At 43.8% G+C, this 22,238-nt stretch overlaps 1 protein-coding gene across 4 annotated transcripts in view; it reads right to left on the minus strand.

Annotated features, from left to right (window-relative positions):
• PRKDC (protein kinase, DNA-activated, catalytic subunit) overlaps nt 1–22,238 on the minus strand; it is a 149,612-nt gene that overhangs the window by 122,596 nt on the left and 4,778 nt on the right. For all 4 annotated transcript variants that reach the window (XM_024742667.1, XM_024742668.1, XM_024742666.1 and 1 more), the window contains exons 8-18: nt 11,253–11,308; nt 11,140–11,170; nt 10,530–10,687; nt 7,404–7,550; nt 5,943–6,107; nt 5,105–5,273; nt 4,675–4,724; nt 3,941–4,066; nt 2,502–2,654; nt 997–1,112; nt 482–641 (exon numbers count right to left, since the gene is read on the minus strand). In XM_024742667.1, coding sequence (XP_024598435.1) covers nt 482–641; nt 997–1,112; nt 2,502–2,654; nt 3,941–4,066; nt 4,675–4,724; nt 5,105–5,273; nt 5,943–6,107; nt 7,404–7,550; nt 10,530–10,687; nt 11,140–11,170; nt 11,253–11,308 — 1,331 coding nt within the window. The remainder of the gene's footprint in view (nt 1–481; nt 642–996; nt 1,113–2,501; nt 2,655–3,940; nt 4,067–4,674; nt 4,725–5,104; nt 5,274–5,942; nt 6,108–7,403; nt 7,551–10,529; nt 10,688–11,139; nt 11,171–11,252; nt 11,309–22,238) is intronic.

Genomic DNA, 22,238 nt, shown 5'->3' on the forward strand with positions numbered 1-22,238 from the left:
AAGGCCTAAGTCTGCTCCCTGCCCGGGGGTTCTGATGCACACACCTGTGGGCTGAGACACTGCTCGCGCCCAGAGCCCCAAGACACAAACCCAGGTCCTCTCCAACCTCACGGGCCACCAGATCCCCTGGGCGGCCTGGGCACAGGCTGCTGGGCGGCGGCCCAGAGCTCCTGACGAGGTGAGCCTGGAGAGGGTGTGAGTGGTGCCAGTGATGCCGGAGCCCCAGCACCCCATGAGAGCCCCTGCAGAGCCAACGTCATCAGCCAGGTGTTGTAAATCAAAACAGAAAATGCTACTGGTTAAACTTTAAAGAGTGTCATCCAATTGCCACTCACATTATCAGTCTTTCAAAATACAGATAATAAAATTAGTAGACTTTAAAACTGCAATATGCTATCATGTTGCATTTTAGAAGGTATTTATACACACTCATGCGATCTAAGAAACAGGAATATTCAGTGTCCTTCAAAACAACACTTACCTCAAAATATTTTATTTTCCTGGCATTTCTCACAGCAATAGATAGCAATTTGTAGAAACCACTAATGAATGGCAACCGTGTAGACTGCAGAATTAATTCATATGCAAAGGAGCATACCCATGGCTCAAAAAATTCTACATGTTTCTCAGGAAGAATCTCCCTGTAAAAACAAATGTAAAGCTCAATGTAGAAATTCTCATCATATACTATTTTTATTCAGCTTTGAAATTATAAGAGACATAATCAAAACAAAATCATAATCTATGATTCCATTATATATCATTTTCAGGTATATCTATATTCTTTGTTTTCCCCACCTGAGGACCCTTTAAATGTATTTTTTTTAAATAGATAAATCTCAGCTGCTACATTTAAATATATTTTAAGTTTCACACAAGCAATTTTAGATTTTAAGTCCTACTATTTCATTTCTTATATCTACATAAGTGATTTTCCTATATTACAGCCAATAATTGATAATTTCCACTCTTGAACAAATAGCATTTTTTAAATACCTGCAAAATTCCACCAGGTTGATGAAAGCTGAAAAATCTTTAGGTTTAGCAGGATGCAAGTTAGCAGCTGGATCTGAAGTCGGGCTCACCCAAACGCCAGCAGCTTCATTTTCATGCTTAAAAATTAATGGCACCAAAAAAACACTGTAACATTCAATCATTCAACAAATGACTCAGCAAGTGACTCCACAGCCAAGGCCTGAGTCTTCGAGGAAGGAATGCAAAACTGAGGAGGTACAGACGGGCCTCGGAAGCTCACAGTAGGATCAAAATGACGGGACCACAGAACACGTGGCACGGGCGGCCACAGGGGACACCGACAGGGGAATAAAGGTGCACACACAGAGAGACAGGGTAGGTGGGGACTACGACTTCTCACAGGAGCAGTGGCGCCAGACAGAGGCAGAAGCTCACAACACAGAAAGGGTCAGTAATGACGTGTAGCTTTCAAAATGAGAAACAGAGGAACAGTTACCACTATTAGGTAACACAGAAATATTAACATGTTCAGTCTGTGTTTCAGATTCAGGTGGAAATGTCAAGGGCAAGGCTGGAGTCTAGACCTATTTGGGAAATGCTAATCTCAGAGGCGACAGCTGACCCGGAGGACAGTGCAAGGGGAGCAGAAGACACAGAGACTAGGACATGTGCTCCAAAAGCAGGTGTGTGGCCGACAGTCTCGGGGAGGCCCTCTGGGCATGTTTGTTTGTGACATTATTTTAGACGTAAATAAATAAAAAGCCTTAAAGAGCAACAGACCACCCCCAGTGTCCCCTTCTCGTGTAAAAGCATCACGAGTGCAGCCAGGCTGACGAGGCCCAGGGCCCACCTCTGCCCCTGCAGGAACCCCTGACCAAGTGGCCTTGGGCTCGGCCATGGAAGCCAATAGGCAAAGTCGACTGAAGGAACCACGGGCTCAGCAGTGAACTGAGTGTGTTCCACAGAGTCCACGCCCACTGACTCTAGCTTCATCACCTGAGTGTCTTGTGATGAGGACTCCTCAGAGCGGACAGCAGCTCTGAGCCGGCAGCTTCACGCTAGGTCCCATCTTTGAGCCAGCCAGGAAAACAGTGCCTTAAGAACACAGGAGCAGGGGGTCTTCCCTGTCCGCCCTGGCCTACCTTCTACTGACTCCAGAGCACAGAGCTTGGAGTCTCCTCGGGTATCAACCAGAGGAACGCCAGGTTTCCCGATCCTACTGCAAAAGGCCACCTCTACACTAAGTAAGACTTGACTCTGCTATTGCTGAGCAATGAGTAACAATCCTAACAACTTTTTCCAAAGAGTCGCTTTAACTTATTAAACATATAAACTACTATCTAGTAGTTCTGAACAATCTAGTACAGAATATAGGCAATGCAAATAAAAAAGCATCAAGGCCACGTATTAATGCTAATAAACCAATGTCCCGTGATGTCTACAGGTGTGAGATTTGCTCACACTGCGGCGGCAGAGGGAGTTAGTACAAAAAGGATGCAAAATTATTACTGACAAGCCCTTCTAACCTCTTGTTCCCCAACACTCTGCTTTTCCAGCGTAAGATCCAATTTCTCGATAATCTTCAAAACTGATTTTACAAATTCATCATACAGCAAACGATTCAGACTTGGCAGGGAGGAATTCACAAAGAGAAATGCTTCATCTGCTAAAAGAGAATCCTTAAAATAAAGAAAATAATAAATTTCAACATGCTGTGCCAAAAAGTATGAGTACCAGTATTAAATAAGCGCTATGCCACATAAAGATGTGCACATACTTAGGCATTATGGAAACCCCTGTGTAAACTACAGCAGATCTACCTCAAAGTTGGTCAAGCTGGAAAATGTAGGTTCCTTCCTAAATTATTGGACATTACCATTTCAGTCAGATACGACTTACGCAGTCATGTAACAAACACAAACAGTACTAAATGAGAAGATTTAGGCCAATCCTTGTCAAAGTATTTACTACATTAATGTGTGTGTGTGTGTGTACACATCTGTATACTATACATGGTGTGTCCACGTGCAAATGCACATGCATGCACATACGCACATACACACGTGTGCACATATAAATACGCATGTACTCACACATGCATGCACGCATACGTATGTATAAATATGTATCTATTCTCAGAATGGATTTAAAGTATTATCATCTATTATTTCTTTAAAACTGAAATATTCTACCTTTCCAAAAATATGGACCAATTACTCTGCCTTTACTCAAATAGTCTATGAAACTTAACCTCAAAATGTATCTAACATCACATATAAGAAAGCATATTTTAGGTAAAATTATTAACATTGTTATACTATTTTACCTCAATAAGAAAAACTTCTAAGATTTTTCACAGGATAGGAACCATCTATTGACAAACACTGCTTTTCCTAGGCTATGAATGCTTTGTCAAAGACTATGTTAAACGGTGGCCAGAATCTGGCTTGGAGCAGACACTGCTGAAACACCTGCCAGAAACGTAGGAGGCGTGATTCTGACCGTGACAAACAGCCGTGCACCCATCTCCTTTGGACCTACTACATCAACCGGATTTACCTTCAGCTTTAGCAAATAAAAAGAGCACAGCTCTCCCGCGGTGATAACACTGCCTGCCATGTTCTTTTTATCCACCAGCCTGGGTCTGTTTGAAAGAACAACTCTGCACCAACTCTACACTATGTATGCTGCTTCTTTGCTAAAACGAGGACTCAGCTATGGTAATTCATTAACTTTAAATGAGTTCTATGATTTTGTTCTTTTTATTTGATTTTTTTCAAGTCTCACTTTAACTATCCTAACTTACACTGTTTTAATTTTTCATTACCTGAAGTACTTAAAAAAAGAAAAAGCCCTATTGAAAGTTAGTAAAATATACTTCTGAAGTAATTCTTAGGTGTAAAACTATGGAAACTAATAAAGAGGAACTAAGGTACTTCTGTGGCTTTAAAGTGGTCGTTTTTACCGTCATCTGGTCACAGCTCAGGAGATTTCTAAAAAGATCCAAATAGTCTTTGTAGGTGGGCACTCGCCATTTGCCGGTTCTAGCTTCCCCTGACACACGACAGTGCTCAGACTCGGGCTCAGCACCCTGGTGGGAAGACAAACATCCAATACTGAGGGCGGATCGGAGAACAGCAGCACTGCTGCACTTCTGCTTTCTGCTGTCAGAGTTCTCTAAGCTAAAAGAGCCCCCAGCTGCAGACCCTAATTTGCTTGAGGAAGATAGCATATTATGAAAGCATAATAAAAAGGCTGGAAAAAAGTCACAATTTTCTAACTAGGACTAAAACAGTGATGCACTAACAAGTGTTTCAAAACAATATCCAAGGTATGTGTTATGAATAATTTACCTCAACTTCTTATACAGAGCTCTCATCTCATCCTATTTCCTGTTAACTTAAAGTACCTAAGACATGCCTCCCATAATATACCTAAGTATTTTGTCCTACAGCTTCAAGAGGAAAAGATCCCTTTTTGTAAAAATGTATTTATAGTAGTAAGGTTATGTTTAAGGATGTCTCATAACCATCACCGGAAAAAGTACTTAGGTATTACAGCCTATACTTTTCAAAATGTAGCTAATGGCTAATAACAAAAAAACCACTTTTGTATATTTACAGACTAAAAACTCCAGCAACATCTTTAGCTTTCAAGATGACAAAAGACTAACTTTCAAATCATACATTCAGAATTTACCTTTTGAAGGATCACTGGTTTAGAACATATTCTGATTAAACCTTGATGCACTATAAAAAGAAAATGAAAACAAAAAAGAAAAATACACTGAAAAATATAACCACTCAATAAAAATGACAGCCATTATCTTTTTGAACATAACTTACCTCTCAAATTTTTCTCTAAGTTTGGTAATATCTTTAGTTTTAATTTTTTTTCTTTTTTTTCTTTTGTTTTAAATTTTAGACTATTAAGATTCAAAAGCAAAAGAAAGGAAAAAAATTCAAAAAATGGATAGAAAAAGGATATTTTGGTCCACCAAAATATTAGGAGTTCTCCAAGAGGCATCAAAAGATACAAAAGAATTTGGCAACCAGATGTTCTTTATATCAAACAACATGTTAAGTATTAACCATTCATCATCCTCAAAACAAGTAAATTCCAAACTTACCCATAGTACTAATGCAATTCCAGAGAACTGGTCCTTTTTCTGCCAAGGCCAGGAAAACTTTCACTATGGCTTTGCAACACACCAACTGCATTTTTGGACCGTACTGGGGGAAACTGTCTATCTGCACGACCACGAGGTGCTCCAGAACTGGCATGTGCACCTCAGGAACCTGCCAGAAAGGAGAGCACACGAAGAGCTAGGGCAGGCAATGAATAACTACAGGGACCATACAGACAGTCACAGTAAACACAACGCCGTTAGACACGTATCAGATGAATGAAAAACCAGTATTACCTAATCTGCTAATTTGTTGCTGTGATTATCTAAAAAAAAAATCAGAGTAACTGTCTAAATGATACTTAAGGTGCAATTCTACCCCAAGCAGCAATCTGAATCTTTAAGAAAGATAAAAAGTAACAAATCATTTTTCCTGCTTTGGGAACAAAAAGTCAAGTTTCATGACAAAAACCGTACCGATACAAAATGCTAGCTAAAAATGTCACCTTGGGGACTTCCCTGGTGCTCCAGTGGATAAGACTCCGTGCTCCCAATGCAAGGGGCCCAGGTTCAATCCCTATTTGGGGAACTAGACCCTACAGGCATGCCACAACTAGGGAGCCCGCCTGCTACAACTAAGGAGCCCACGTGGCACAACTAAGACCCGGTACAACCCAATAAATAAATATAAATAAATAAAGATATTAGAAAAAAAAGGTCACCTTGCCCACAATGTGCCCGTACTGAACGCATATTAACTCCTGCTACGCCATCAAATTACCTGAAGAACGGAGGTTAAACAGTCACAACTGTGCTCCGTTTAACCAACTATCTCACTCACCGTATCAAGGTGAAGCAAGACACTGGCAACAGACTGGAGGAAACTGGGCATCTGGTAGACGTGGTCCTCGGCCGTGTCTGTCTCGGTGAGGAACAGCTGCCGGCAGCGCTGAACAAGTTCCACGAACATGAAGCCAACGTCTTCTTCGTTTATAACCTTGCAAGGCTTTAGGGAAGGAAAACAAGCCTCTGTCAACCTTACCAACCTCAAAATAACGGTGTCTGAGGTGTCGTGTTAAGCCATGTTGTTATAAACTGAATGTTAACAAGCTTTTTAATGGAGAAGAAATACAGATATAAAATACAGCGTATGTTCTAAAGATGCTTTCTAAAAAATCTGTAAGTACATTCTGAACAGCTATTAATACACAACACACCTACTGAACCCTGTGTTCTAGGCACTGGGAAGACAGTAGTTATCAAAGACAACTGGGTGCAGGCCCTCCCCAGAGGCCAGTCGCCCAGAGGAAGGGACAGACCCAAACCCCGGAGGCACAGCACACGGCACCCAGAGGCACCTTCCTCACTCACGCACCCGGCTGTGCCGTCCTCCGCCCGGCCGCGTGCTCCCGAGGCCCCTTAGACTTCGGCTCAAGTCCCTCCTCCAGGAGACTCTGGCCCCTGTATCTTTGCCGCGTCCTCTCCCTTCCTCCCTGTTGGCCACGCTCTGGCTACACTACGTCACCACAACGAACAAGTCCCAGCTGGCCAGACCTCAGGGTCTGAAGCTGTGAAGCCCAGGCTCTCGGTCACCTCTGAGCCTTCTCACACAGTTTCTTCTGCCCTAAGTACACTGAAAGGAGCCGCAGAGACAAGTGGAGATAAAGGTTTATTTTTAAGGGGAAAGGATCATCTGGAAACAAATGAGGAAGCACGAGGGAAGGAGTGAGGAGTGGTGTGGAGGGCTGGAAACAGAAGCACAGACCCTACAGCAGGGAAGCGCCCTGGGAGGCAGATCTGCAGAGGCAGGGAGTGACGCCCTCTGTCGAGTGGAAGCACCCACGGCGACGGTCAAGGTCCCTAAACAGACCTCACGCAGGCACAGGGAGGGGCTCTCGCTAGCGCGCCAAGCGTCACCACCAAACTGCACCTCATCAACAACAGGCAGCGTGGCAGTGGGAAAAACGTGCTGTTTCTCATCTTCAGGTCGGAGTTATGTCTCGGTTCTGTCCACTGTTCGCTGTGTGCCCTTTCACGAGTTACCTAATTTCTCTGGGCCTCAGTTTCCCCACCAGTAAAGTGGAATCATATTCCTAAAAGCTTGTGGGAGAGTTATGAGTATTTGAGATAATACACATACAGAATCCTAGTACACAGCAGGCACTGAAAAAAACAAGTTAATAACAAAGCAAGTAAGAACAATATTTTCACAAGTGTGAGATGCTATTCAAAATACAATAAAGTACATTACTTTAAACACTCAAGTGAAACTAAAAAGACAAGAGTAAATTAATGGGCATACCCCTGCAAAGAGTCCATATCCTCGAACGGCGATGGACAAGTCCTTGCTGTTTGCGTCCACGTTTCTGATGATGCCATAGAACTGCTCCATGAAGTACCGCAGCTTACTTCTGTGCATCTCTGCGTTGTTCGCTACCATAAAAGAAAGCTGCAATGGCATAATGTTTACTTTAGAGACACTTCTAGGAAAACAAAGGAATCTATCCAAATGTGAAAAGGCTAGAACTGCTGAGTAAGACATTATCAATGTGTTGTCACAGTTCCACAGTTGTTTTTACTCATAAAGAACCATTTCTTCCATCTGCTTGCTTAGTCTTCAACAGGTTCAGAAAAGGCACTTTCTCAAGTAAGCCTTTATTATACGTGATGCTTTTACTAGAGAAAGGGACTGAAAGAGACCAGGTAGCTGCAGGAAGACATTTGCACAAAACACAGGCTCCGGACGAAAGCTCCCTGATGAAGCAGAAGGCATCTTTAGACTCATCTGTGACTCATGGTGACACAGAGCTGGGCAGCCCAGTGGCCGGTGAGTTCAGTCACCAACAGACTGGGACCCACAGGAGAGAACATGGGGACGGCTCAAAACTAAAAATCAGAAAGAGGGCTTCCCTGGTGGCGCAGTGGTTGAGAGTCCCCCTGCCGATGCAGGGGACGCGGGTTCGTGCCCCGGTCCAGGAGGATCCCACATGCCGCGGGGCGGCTGGGCCCGTGCGCTATGGCTGCTGGGCCTGCGCGTCCGGAGCCTGTGCTCCACAACGGGAGAGGCCACAACGGGGAGAGGCCCGCGTACCGCAAAAAAAAAAAAAAATCAGAAAGACAAGTGTCTTATGTGCCTTTCTGAGTACAGGTTTTTTACCTCCTTAGGTAGGTTTATTCTTCCTTAGGTAGGTATTTTATTCTTTTTGTTGCAATGCTGAATGGTATTGTTTCCTTAATTTCTCTTTCTGATCTTTTGTTGTTAGTGTATAGGAATGCAAGAGATTTCTGTGCATTAATTTTGTATCCTGCAACTTCACCAAATTCATTGATTAGCTCTAGTAGTTTTCTGGTGGCATCTTTAGGATTCTCTATAGTATCATGTCATCTGCAAACAGTGACAGTTTTACTTCTTCTTTTCCAAATTGTATACCTTTTATTTCCTTTTCTTCTCTGACTGCCGTGGCTAGAACTTCCAAAACTATGTTGAATAATAGTGGCGAGAGTGGACATCCTCGTCTTATTCCTGATCTTAGAGGAAATGCTTTCAGTTTTTCACCACTGAGAATGACGTTTCCTGTGGGTTTGTCGTATATGGCCTTTATTATGTTGAGGTATGTTCCCTCTATACCCACTTTCTGGAGAGTTTTTATCATAAATGGGTGTTGAATTCTATCAAAAGCTTTTTCTGCATCTCTTGAGATGACCATATGGTTTTTCTTCTTCATTTGTTAATGTAGTTTACCACATTGATTGATTTGCGTATACTGAAAAATCCTTGCATCCCTAGGATAAATCCCACTTCACCATGGTGTATGACACAAACAGATGGAGAGATATACCATGTTCTGGGATTGGAAAAATCAATATTGTGAAAATGACTATACTACCCAAAGCATTCTACAGATTCAGTGCAATCCCTATCAAATTACCAGTGGCATTTTTTACAAAATTAGAACAAAAAAATCTTAAAATTTGTATGGAGACACAAAAGATCCCGAAGAGCCAAAGCAGTCTTGAGAGAAAAAAAAAAAAAATGGAAATAAAAACAAAAATAAACAAATGGGACCTAATGAAACTTCAAAGCTTTTGCACAGGGCTTCCCTGGTGGCGCAGTGGTTGAGAGTCCGCCTGCCGATGCAGGGGACACGGGTTCGTGCTCCGGTCTGGGAAGATCCCACATGCCCCGGAGCAGTTGGGCCTGTGAGCCATGGCCACTGAGCCCGTGCGTCTGGAGCCTGTGCTCCGCAGCGGGAGAGGCCACAACAGTGAGAGGCCCGCGTACCGCAAAAAAAAAAAAAAAAAAAAGAATGGTAAACCACTACAGGAAAAAAAGATCATCAACAGTCACCACGGAAATTCAAATTAAAATCACAGTAGGGTAACACCGTACACCCATCAGAGGGGCTGAAATTAAAGACTGGCAATACTAGGTGCTGGCAAGAATGTGGGGTGGCTGGAACTTACCGGTGGGGATGGAAAACGGTGCAAACAGTTTGAAAAGGAGTTTAGCAGTTGCTCATAAACTGCAACCTATCCCTACCATGCACCCCAGCAAAGCCCCTTCCAGGTGTCTGCTCCAGAGCCATGAGAACAGTCGGCAAGGGTGCTGCTCTTCAATGCCCTCAGCTGCTCCCGCTACAAGAGCCCCCGCAGCCCAACCCCTGGTAGCCATGCGTCTGCTGCTGCATCTGGGACTCTATTTCTGTTTTGTGGATGGGTTCATTTGTACCCTTTTTTTAGATTCCACATGTAAGTGCTATTTTATGAAAAAATAAAATAAAATAAAATAAAGCAGTAAAACGCCCCAGGAGTCCCTACAGGAGCTGTGGGATATGCCTGCAGCAGGACAGCAGCTGTGCCCCAGGTGCGTGAGGGCTCCCAATGCCGCTCTTCAGAATTTCCATCAGCGCCGCCCCAGCCAGTCTCATTCCCACCACCAGCCCACCCCTTGGGTGTTTCCAGCTGCCACTGGGCACTCAGAACCACAGCACCTGCTCCTTGGCCAATGGAGACACCCAGCCACCTGCAGGCTCCCCCTGCACCCACACCCCGGCTGGACCTTGAAAGACCCCAGGGCAGGTGGGCTCATCTCCGTCACGAAGCCACAGAGACACAAGCATCTTGTCTTAACATGGCAGCTGACGCTGACCCCCACCTTCACTGGGCCACCGGCTCCAGGGAGCCCTGGCCTCCCAACCGTCTCTCCCTGCCGCCACTTCTTCTGTCCAACCTTAGCTCTGAGGCCCTGATCCGATCTGGCATCTTCTGAACTTTCTTCCAGACCTGCTGCCACCATGCGGCTGATGGATAAGCATGCTTTTTCTTTAAGTACCACGGAAGCTAATGGATCAACTTGTATTTACTTTTCAGACGTTCATGCACAAGATTGGAATTTAATTGTTTGCATAGAAAGAATTTTAAACAGTACCTGTTTCAGGAAAGATTCCAGAGCTGAATATGCAGCTTTTTTCAATTCTGTATTTGTGTGGCTGCACCATTTCGACAGTATTTCAAATAAGGAAACGTAGTTGTCCAGGAGGCAGGTGCTAAACTGAGATGCATGCAGGGTAAATATGGACAGGCCAGCTGCAAATGCAAAATACATCACGTTTAAAATAAGACAACAAAGGGCGGAACAAAGAGCTAAGAAAAAGCTTCAGGCACACGTCAAATTAAAACTGTGCTCACAAAGGAGGCTCCAGTGGTCCCCGAGACCTCTGAGGCCTCCATCCTCCATCTGAATCGACAGGCCCGTGACTCCCAAAACAAAGGCCGGAAGAAGGATCAGGGTTTATTCAGATAAAGTCAGAATCAAACAATCTGGATCCCCTGAGAGTTGCTCTGAAGAGATTTTTTTCTGCAATCATGTGATCTAAGTGTGACCTTCTCAACCAGCGCCCAAGAGGCCCCGTCATGACCACGTGGGAGCCTCACAGGTGTCATTGCACTGACTTTCACTCACAGTTTAAGCAGACGTTCACTCAATGCACTAACTTAATAATCTGAAACATTCCACCTCATTAAATATAGGATCTTACCCAAAGGCACCGCGTATCTCTTCAGATCAATCTATTAAAAAAAAAATTTACCATCAATGTTTGACAACCACAAGGCTCAGCTGGAAAAGAATGAGAGGAACATTAAATCTTACCTGAGGACAGATTGCCTTCAGTGCAAAGTCAAAAATCTCCCTTGAAGTCTGGGGATCTGGGGAAAAACAGACAGCAGCCGCTGTCACACAGCGTAATAGTATCATCTGACCAAGCTCACAAGGTATTGAGACTAACAGCTCTGTTTCAGACAGCACAGCCTCCTCCTCCCTCACCTGGCTTCACCCGACAGACCCTTAAACACTGTCCCGCTTGCGCTCTGACAGCGACCGGCGCTGCCTGTGCTGAGCTGGACTCTGCTCTGGTCTCCTGGCATCACCTCCTCCAGAGGAGCCTCCCTCAGGCATCCTGCGGGCCTCTCTGCCCAGGCTCCCGAGCTGACCCCGCCCACACACACAGCTGTACACACCGTGTCTCGGGAGACTGCCAAGGCCGTGTCCTGAGATCTCCTTTCTCCCACAGGACCCAGTCCTACGTAGTGCGCGCACGCTAAGCGTGGGTGCTGCACAGCGGCCACAGCTACACACGTCCGGGACGAAAAGCCAGGTCTGGCCTGCAGCTCAATAAACAGCGGATGGACTTCAGCTGCTCACTGCCGCCGAGAATCATGGCTCTCGGCGCTGCACTAAAGCACACCTCAGCCGAAGCAGGCAGGCAGACCTCATAAACATCAAGGCCCAGACCTGTTCCTCACAGAAAAATCACCGCGCGGAAGCCCCTCTCACGCTGACCCCGCATTCTGTGCGACCTCACCCCTCCCCAGCACGCTGCAGCAGGCAGCCCAGCTCTCGTGACCCCGACCACAGCCGGCAGCCTGGATGCCCGGGAACCCACTGCTCCCGCTGCCCGGAACGTCCTCCCCAGTCCCTCCCCAGCCGGCCCCTCGCCAACCCTGCAGGCCTTTGCCTCTCGTCACCTCGCCAGAAAGAACCATGGGCTGTGCACCTCCTCCATCTCTCCATGCTCCAGATTCCCACCCACAGCACCCGGCGTGCATGCACAAATGAACCCTGAAATCTGCGGAGCTTGTGCTCCTCGTCTGTCTTCTCACCACGCTGAGCTCGCGATGGCAGGAACCCAGGGATTCCCAACTCTGAGCCCAGCACCCAATCCATCACTCTTCAGACAGAAGACACCCAGGAAAGACGTGCTCTATGAACAAACGTATTAGTACTGAGTATTACCGCCTGAAGTCACATAATCACAGCGTGACGATGAACTGCAAATTTTAGCCTCATACCAAGGCTTAAATCCCAGTCCTGCCACGTGCTGGTTACATTAGTTTCCTGTCGCTGCTGTGACCAATTATCACAAACTCAGAGGCTTAAAACCACACAAACTTATCACCACACAGTTCTGGAGGTGAGAAATCTGAAACCAAGATCACAGCTACAAGTAGAAAACTCTCTGAAAACGCCCTGGGACCAGCAGGACAGACCATGCACAGCTGAAGGCAGAAAGGAGCACCCACGCAGAGGAGCCGGCGCAGCGTGGCCTCTGCTCCCCCAGCACTGCGACCGCAGGGTCCGGACCCACATCGGGCTCCCCAGCTGGAGACCCTGCACCCGCAAGACGAGCCCCCAGAACATCCGGGAGAGCCAGGGGACTGCAGGGAACGAGAGCCGCTCCCCCCGAGGCCCAGCACAGGGGCTGCAGCTCGAAAAGCGCCTGGGTCTCCTCTCCCACGAAGGAGTGGCATGGACTCACTCCAAATCGTGTGCCAGAGGGGCAGGACTCTGCTGGCACATTCTCAGGGTCCCCAGGGGCTGGCGGGCACCAGATGCTGGCTGTGGGAGCCCTGCCCTCCACCGAGCTGGCTGGGTACCACCAGCCCCTTTCTGACTCCCCATCTTACCCGTCAGCCCCGCTCACCCCACCCGGTTTCAGCTGCAGACCCACCATGGCCTGCGCTCCTCCCAAGCAGCCCCCGCCCCACCAGTCCTGGTGTGTGCCCTCGGCCGGCACCAGAGCCCCTCCAAATCCACCCCTGCCTGGCCAGACACCTCTGGCCAGCACCAGCATCCCCCAACGTGGCTCCTGCCCCAAGGGCTGGCCGCACACACCGGAGCACCAGCAACAGCTGTATCCGGGCCTCAGAGCCCAGCGCACACGGTAGTGCACGGGAGGCCAGCCTGGCCCGGCCACACAGGGGACGCTCCTGGGGCACCCGGCTCCAATGCAGTCTGGGGGCACTGCACTACCGGGCCCCACAGGGCACCTTCTATACCAAGACCAGGAAATGCAGCTGACCTACCAAACACACAGAATCAGGCAAGATGAGGAGCGAAGGAGCGTGTCCCCTCCTGCCCTGCTGACGGGAAAGTAAACTGCTGCAGCCACTGAGAAAAACTGTGCGGTGGCTCCTCAAAACTCAAAAATAAAACTACCACATGATCGAACTACAACCCTGCAGCCTGTGGAAGGAAAACCACATCCCAGAAAGACAGACAAAATGAAAAGGCAGAGAACTCTGTACCAGATGAAGAAACAAGACAAGACCCCAGGAAAACCACTAAGTGAAGTGGAGATAGGCAACCTCCCAGAATAAAAATTCAAAATAACGACAGTGAAGATGATCCAGAAGCTCAGAAAAAGAATGGAGGCAAAGATGGAGAAGATGCAAGAAATGTTTAACAAAGACGTAGAGCAATTAAAGAACAGATACCTAAAAGAATTAAAGAACAAACAAACAGGGATGAACAATACAGTAAGTGAAATGAAAAATACACTAGAAGGAATGAATAGCAGAATAACTGAGACAGAAGAATGGTAAGTGACCTGGAAGACAGAATGGTGGAATTCACTGCCACAGAACAGAATAAAGACAAAAGAATGAAAAGAAATGAAGACAGCCTAAGAGACCTCTGGGACAACATTAAATGCACCAACATTCACATAATAGGGGTCCCAGAAGGAGAAGAGAGAGAGAAAGGACCCGAGAAAATATCTGAAGAGATTGTAGTCGAAAACATCCCTAACATCGAAAAGGAAAGAGCCACCCAAGTCCAGGAAACGCACAGTGTCCCAGGCAGGATAAACCCAAGGAGAAACATGCCGAGACTCATAGTAATCAAATGGACAAAAATTAAAGACAAAGAAAAATTACTGAAAGCAACAAGGGAAACCAACAAATAACATACAAGGGAACTCCCATAAGGTTAACAGCTGATTTCTCAGCAGAAACTCTACAAGCCAGTAGGGAGTGGCATGATATATTTACAGTGATGAAAAGGAAGAACCTACAACCAAGATTACTCTACCCAACAAGGATCTCATTCAGATTTGACGGAGAAATCAAAAGCTTTACAGACAAGCAAAAGCTAAGAGACTTTGGCACCACCAAACCAGCTGTACAACAAAGGCTAGAGGAATTTCTCTAAGTGGGAAACACAAGAGAAGAAAAGGACGTACAAAAACAAACCCATAACAATTAAGAAAATGGTTATAAGAACATGCATATCAATAATTACCTTAAATGTGAATGGATTAAATGCTCCAACCAAAAGACACAGGCTCGCTAAATAGATACGAAAACAAGACCCATATATATGCTGTCTACAAGAGACCCACTTCAGACCTAGGGATACATACAGACTGAAAGTGAGGGGATGTAAAAAGATATTCCATGCAAATGGAAATCGAAAGAAAACTGGGGTAGTAATGCTCATATCAGATAAAACAGACTTTAAAATAAAGAATGTTACAAAGGACAAGGAAGGACACTACATAATGATCAAGGAATCAAACCAAGAAAAAGATATAACAATTATAAATATGTATGCACCCAACATAGGAGCACCTCAATACATATGGCAAATGCTAAACAACCACCATGAAAAGAGAAATCGACAATATCACAGTAATAGTAGGGGACTTTAACACCCCACTTACACCAATGGGCAGATCAAACAGAAAATAAATAAGGAAACACAAGCTTTAAATGATACATTAAACAAGAGGGACCTAACTGATATTTATAGGACATTCCATCCAAAAACAGCAGATTACACTTTCTTCTCAAGTGCACACGTAACATTCTCCAGGATAGATCACATCTTGGGTCACAAATCAAGCCTCAGTAAATTTAAGAAAACTGAAATAATATCAAGCATCTTTTCTGACCGCAACGTTATGAGATTAGAAATCAATTACAGGGAAAAAAAACATAAAAAACACAAACACATGGAGGCTGAACAATACATTACTAAATAACCAAGAGATCACTGAAGAAATCAAAGAGGTAATCAAAAAATACCTAGAGACAAATGACAATGAAAACATGACGATCCAAAACCTATGGGATGCAGCTAAAGCAGTTCTAAGAGGGAAGTTTATAGCAATACAGGGCTACCCAGGAAACAAGAAAATTTTCAAATAAACAATCTAACCTTACACCTAAAGGAACTAGAGAAAAAATAAACAGAACCCAAAGTTAGTAGAAGGAAAGAAATCATAAAGATCAGAGCTGAAATAAATGAAACAAGAACAAAGAAAACAATAACAAAGACCAAGAAAACTAAAAGCTGGTTCTTTGAGAAGATAGACAAAATTTATAAACCTTTAGCCAGACTCATCAAAAAAAAAAAGAGGGAGAAGACTCAAATCAATAAAATTAGAAATGAAAAAGCAGAAGTAACAACAGAAACGGCAGAAATACCAAGCATCATAAGAGACTACTACAAGCAACTCTATGCCAATAAAATGGACAACCTGGAAGAAATGGACAAATTCTCAGAAAGGTATAAACTTCCAAGACTGAACCAAGAAGCAACAGAAAATACGAACAGACCAATCACAAGTAATGAAACTGAAACCGTGATTAAAAATCTTCCAACAAACGAAAGTCCAGGACCAGATGGCTTCACAGGTGAATTCTATAAAACATTTAGAGAAGCGCTAACACCCATCCTTCTCAAACTCTTCCAAAAAACTGCAGAGGGAGGAAGACTCCCAAACTCATTCTATGAGGCCACCATCATGCTGATACCAAAACCAGACAAAGACACTACAAAAAAAGTAAATTACAGGCCAATATCACCGATGAATATAAATGCAAAAGTCCTCAACAAAATACTAGCAAACAGAATCCAACAACATATTGAAAGGATCATACACCATGATCAACTGGGATTTATCCCAGGGATGCAAGGATTCTTCAGTATATGCAAATCAATCAATGTGATACACCATATCAACAAACTGAAGAATAAAAACCAAATGATTATCTCAATAGATGCAGACAAAGCTTGTAACAAAATTCAACACTCATTTATGATAAAAACTCTCCGGAAAGTGGGCACAGAGGGAACCTACCTCAACATAATAAAGGCCATATACGACAAACCCACAGCAAACAGCTTTCTCAATGGTGAAAAACTGAAAGCACTTCCTCTAAGATCAGGAACAAGACAAGGATGTCCACTCTCACCACTATTATTCAATACAGTTTGGAAGTCCTAGCCACAGCAATCAGAGAAGAAAAAATTAATAAAAGGAATACAAATTGGAAAAGAAGTAAAACTGTCACTGTTTGCAAATGACATCATACTATACATAGAGAATCCTAAAGATACCACCAGAAAACTACTAGAGCTAATCAATGAATCTGGCAAAGTTGCAGGATATAAAATTAATACACAGAAATCTCTTGCATTCCTATACACTAACAACAAAAGATCAGATAGAGAAATCAGGGAAATAACACCATTCACCACTGCAACAAAAAGAATAAAATACCTAGGAATGAACCTGCCTAAAGAGGTAAAAGACCTGGAGTCAGAAAACTATTAAGACACTGATGAAAGAACAAAGATGACACAAACAGATGGAGACATGTATCACATTCTTGGATTAGAAGAATCAATATTGTGAAAATGACTACTACCCAAAGCAATCTACAGATTCAATGCAACCCCTATCAAACTACCAGTGGCATTTTTTACAAAACTAGAACAAAAAATCTTAAAATTTGTATGGAGACATAAAAGACCCCGAATAGCCAAAGCAGTCTTGAGGGAAAAAAACTGAGCTGGAGGAATCAGGCTCCTGGACTTCAGACTATATTACAAAGCTACAGTAATCAAGATAATATGGTACAGGCACAAAAACAGAAATATAGGTCAATGCAACAGGATAGGAAGTCCAGAGATAAACACACACACCTATGGTCAACTAATATATAACATAGGAGGCAAGGATATACAATGGAGAAAAGACAGCCTCTTCAATAAGTGGTGCTGGGAAAACTGGACAGCTACATGTAAAAGAATGAAATTAGAACACTCCCTAACACCATATACACAAATAAACTCAAAATGGATTAGAGACCTAAATGTAAAACCAGACACTAGAAAACTCTTAGAGAAAAACATAGGAAGAACACTCTGACATAACTCACAGCAAGATCTTTTTTGATCCACCTCCTAGAGTAATGGAAATAAAAACAAAAATAAACAAATGGGGCGTAATGAAACTTAAAAACTTTTGCAAAACAAAGGAAACTATAAACAAGATGAAAAGACAACCCTCAGAACAGGAGAAAATATTTGCAAACGAATCAACAGATGAAGAGCATTAATCTCCAAAATATATAAACAGCTCATGCAGCTCAATACTTAAAAAAAACGAACAACCCAATCCAAAAATGGGCAGAAGACCTAAATAAACATTTCTCCAAAGAAGACACACAGATGGCCAAGAGGCACATGAAAAGCTGCTCAATATCACTAATTATTAGAGAAATGTAAATCAAAACTACAATGAGGTATCACCTCACAACAGAATGGGCACCATCAAAAAATCTACAAACAACAAATGCTGATGAGGGTGTGGAGAAAAGGGAACCCTCTTGCACTGTTGGTGGAAATGTAAATTGATACAGCCACTATGGAGAACAGTATGGAGGTGTCTTAAAAACTGAAAACAAAATTACCATATGAACCAGCAATCCCACTACTGGGCATATACCCAGAGAAAGCCATAATTCAAAAAGACACATGCACCCCAATGTTCACTGCAGCACTACTTACAATAGCCAGGTCATGGAAGCAACCTGAATTGCTCATAGACAGACAAATGGATAAAGAAGATGTGGGGGCTTCCCTGGTGGCACAGTGGTTGAGAGCCCGTGTGCCGATGTAGGGGACACGGGTTTGTGCCCTAGTCCAGGAAGATCTCACATGCCGTGGAGTGGCTGGGCCTGTGAGCCATGGACGCTGAGCCTGTGCGTCCGGAGCCTGGGCTCCGCAACGGGAGAGGCCACAGCAGTGAGAGGCCCACGTACCGCAAAAAAAAAAAGAAAAAAGAAAAAAGATGTGGTACATACATATGAAATATTACTCAGCCCTAAAAAGCAACAAACTTGGGTCATTTGTAGAGGTTTGGATGGATCTAGAGACTGTCATACAGAGTGAAGTCAGAAAGAGAAAAACAAATATAGTATATTAATGCATATATGTGAACCTAGAAAAATGGTACAGATGAACTGGTTTGCAGGGCAGAAAGAGATAAAGACAGAGAACAAACGTACGGACACCAAGGGGGTAAAGTGGCAGCGGGGTGGTGGTGGTGGTGGGATGAATTGGGAGATTGGGATTGACATATGTACACCAATATGTATTAAATAGATAACTAATAAGAACCTGCTGTATAAAAAATAAAATGCAAAAATTCAGAAAATAAATAACCACCACAGGATCCAGCAATTTCACGTCTGTGTATTTACCCAAAGAAAACAAAAATACTAATTAGAAAAAATATATGCACTCCAGTGTTCAAAACAGCATTATTTACAACAGCAAAATATGGAAGCAATCTAAGTGCCCATGGATAAATGAATGGATAAAAAAAATGTGGTGAATATTTATGTATATATACATATTTGCAGGAATACTATTCAGCCATAAAAAACAAAGAAGTCTTGCCATCTGCAACTACATGGATGGGCCTAGAGAGTGTTATGCTCAGTGAAGTAAGTCACACAGAAAGATAAACACCACGTATTTGTCTCACTTATATGTGGAATCTAAAAGACAAATGAACAAACAAAACAGAAACAGATACAGAGAGCAAACTGCATGTTGCCAGAGGGAACAGAGGTGGGAGGATGAGTGACACAGGTGAAGGAGATTAAGAGCCGAAAACTTCCCATTGTGAAGTCAGTCAGTCTCGAGGATGTGCCACACAACATGGGGAATACAGTCAATCGTATCATAACAACTTCGTTTGGTGACATATGGTTACTAGACTCGTCGATGTGATCATCTCCAAAGGTATTTCATCGTCAGGTCACTATGCTGTATGCCTGAAACTAACATAATACTGTATTACAACTATACTTCATTTAAAAAAATAAAATAGGGAATTCCCTGACGGTTCACCGGTTAGGACTCAGCACTTTCACTGCCAGGGCCCGAGTTCCATCCCTGGTCAGGGAACTTAGATGCTGCAAGCCATGAGGAACGGCCGGAAAAAAAAAAAAAGGAAAAAATAAAATACAACATAAAGTCAAGGTGTCATCAGGATGTGTTCTTTCCTAGAGGCTTTCAGGGCTACCTTCACCTGACTCTAGAGGCCGCTCGCTCTCCTTGGCTCCAGGCCCCTTCTCCATCCTCAAAGCCAGCTTCTCCCGTCACAGGGACCATGCAGCCTCCCTCACCCTGTTTAAGTACCTTTGTGATCATACTGGGCCCACCTGGATAACCTCATGTCACAGTCAGGTGATGACCAACCTTAATCCCGTGTGCCACCTGACTCCCCTTTGTGATATAACCTAAGTCACAGGTGCTGCGATTAGAATGAGGACGTCTTTGGAAGCCATTATTCTGCCCACCTTGCTACCTGAGTGACTTTGGAGAAGTTTCTTAGTTCTAGTTTTCTAATCAATGAAAGAAAGATATTATCACCTACCTTAGTGAGTTATTTCAGGAATTTTCCTTGCAGTATGAATAGAATAATCTTTAGCACACAGTAAATAAGCAGTAAGTGCTATTATTTTTCTTGTTCGCCAAATGTCAATTAATATAGGAAGCAAGGACAAAAAGAAATAAGCAACATTACCTGCCACCACGGTCAAGTGACAAAATAAACATACAACCTGGTAGATTAAAAATACGTCACAGGGGCTTCGCTGGTGGCGCAGTGGTTGAGAGTCTGCCTGCCGATGCAGGGAACACGGGTTTGTGCCCTGGTCCGGGAGGATCCCACATGCCGCGGAGCGGCTGGGCCCGTGAGCCATGGCCGCTGGGCCTGCACGTCCGGAGCCTGTGCTCCACAGCAGGAGAGGCCACAACGGTGAGAGGCCCGCGTACCGAGAAAAATAAATAAATAAATAAATAAAATAAAATAAATAAATAAATAAAAATACGTCACAGAAAGTGCTGTCACAGAGAGGACTACAGAAGCCCAAGGAAGTGACCCACACAGGGGGAGCATAAAGCCTTCAGAAAACAGATCTTTGAGCAGGAACCTGACAGGGTGGGAAGCTGGCCACAGACATGGATCAAAGACAGAGGAGACCGAGGAAGGGAAAGCAGGTGGAGTTGCGCCAGTGTACCTGGTCAGAGGCAACAGAGGGTGAACAGGAACACTAGGTGGAAACATCTGGAACTGCTGTTTTCACAGGCCAAAATCACTGGATACTGGCAATTTCTTAAGTTTCGATTTAATAAAAGCAAACACATGCTGGAGGTAGAAAAATTTGGCAATTATCTGAACAAAACACGGTAAGGAAGGGCAAACAGATTTTTTTCTTGTGAAGAATTTATGGGGTTTTATTTGTCTTATAAAAAGAAATGAATTTCCTAATGCTTACAATGCTGTCATAGCTAGATTATCCTCTAAACTTTTAATTTTGAGATACTATAGAACACTACTGACGGCTACGTAGAAAACTGTATTAAACAGAGTTTAAAATCAATAGGTAAGGATGTCCAGCATAAGAATTACAAAATGCTAATGAAGGAAATCAAAGAGGACCCAAACAAGCGAAGAGGTGCACTGTGCTCTTGGACTGGAAGATTCAGCGTGGTAAAGATATCAACTCTCCCCTAAGTGATCTACCGGTTTAGCACAACGACCATCAAAATCCAAGCAAGGCTTTTCGGACACAGACCAACTCATTTTAAGACTGACGTGGAAAAGCACAGACTTTAGAACACCAAAATGATTTTTAAAAGAAAGAATAAAATGCGAGGACTTAACGGCACCCGACATTTAAGGCTCACTATATAGTTATATCAAAAAGACAGTGTGCTGTTGGCAGGAGAACAGACACACAGACCAACAGAAAAGAGAACCAAGGATTGACCCACACAAACTATTTTCTACACAGGCACACAACGATTCAGTGACCTGGCAATGATCTCCTGGAGGTGGCACCAAAATCACAGGCAACCAAAGAAAAAACAGATAAACTGGACTTCATCAAAATAAACAACTTTTGCACATCAAACGGCACAATCAACAGAGTGAAAAGGCAATCCATGGAACAGGAGAAAATATCTGCAAATCATGTATCTGATAAGGAACTGATATGCAGAATATACAAATAACCCCTACAACTCAGTAACAAAAAGTCAAATGATCTGACTTTTTAAATGGGCAAAGAACTTGAACAGACATCTCTCCCAAGAAGAGAGAGGGAGTGCAACGGGCACTTGTGAAAAAACTCAACACCATCAGCCATCAGGGAGATGCAGTGAGATACCACCGCACACCCACTACGACGGCTATGATCAAACAGAAAACAACAAGTACTGGTGAGGATGCAGAGAAACTGTGCATTGCTGGTGGGAACGTAAATTAGTGCGGCCCCTGTGGAAAACACTAAGGCGATTACTCAAAAAATTAAGTATAGAACTACCACATGGTCCAGCAAGCCCACTTCTGGGGATATACTCTCAAAATGAAAGCAGGGACTCTAGGTATTTGCACACCCATTTTCCAGCAGCATTATTCACAAGTCAAAAAGGAGAAGCAACCCAAGTGTTCACTGAGAGGGGAGGAAGGAGGGGGAGGGGAGGAGGGAG

Source organism: Neophocaena asiaeorientalis, unplaced genomic scaffold (genome assembly GCF_003031525.2).
Source record: "Neophocaena asiaeorientalis asiaeorientalis breed wild unplaced genomic scaffold, Neophocaena_asiaeorientalis_V1.1 scaffold226, whole genome shotgun sequence".
Taxonomy (NCBI): domain Eukaryota; kingdom Metazoa; phylum Chordata; class Mammalia; order Artiodactyla; family Phocoenidae; genus Neophocaena; species Neophocaena asiaeorientalis.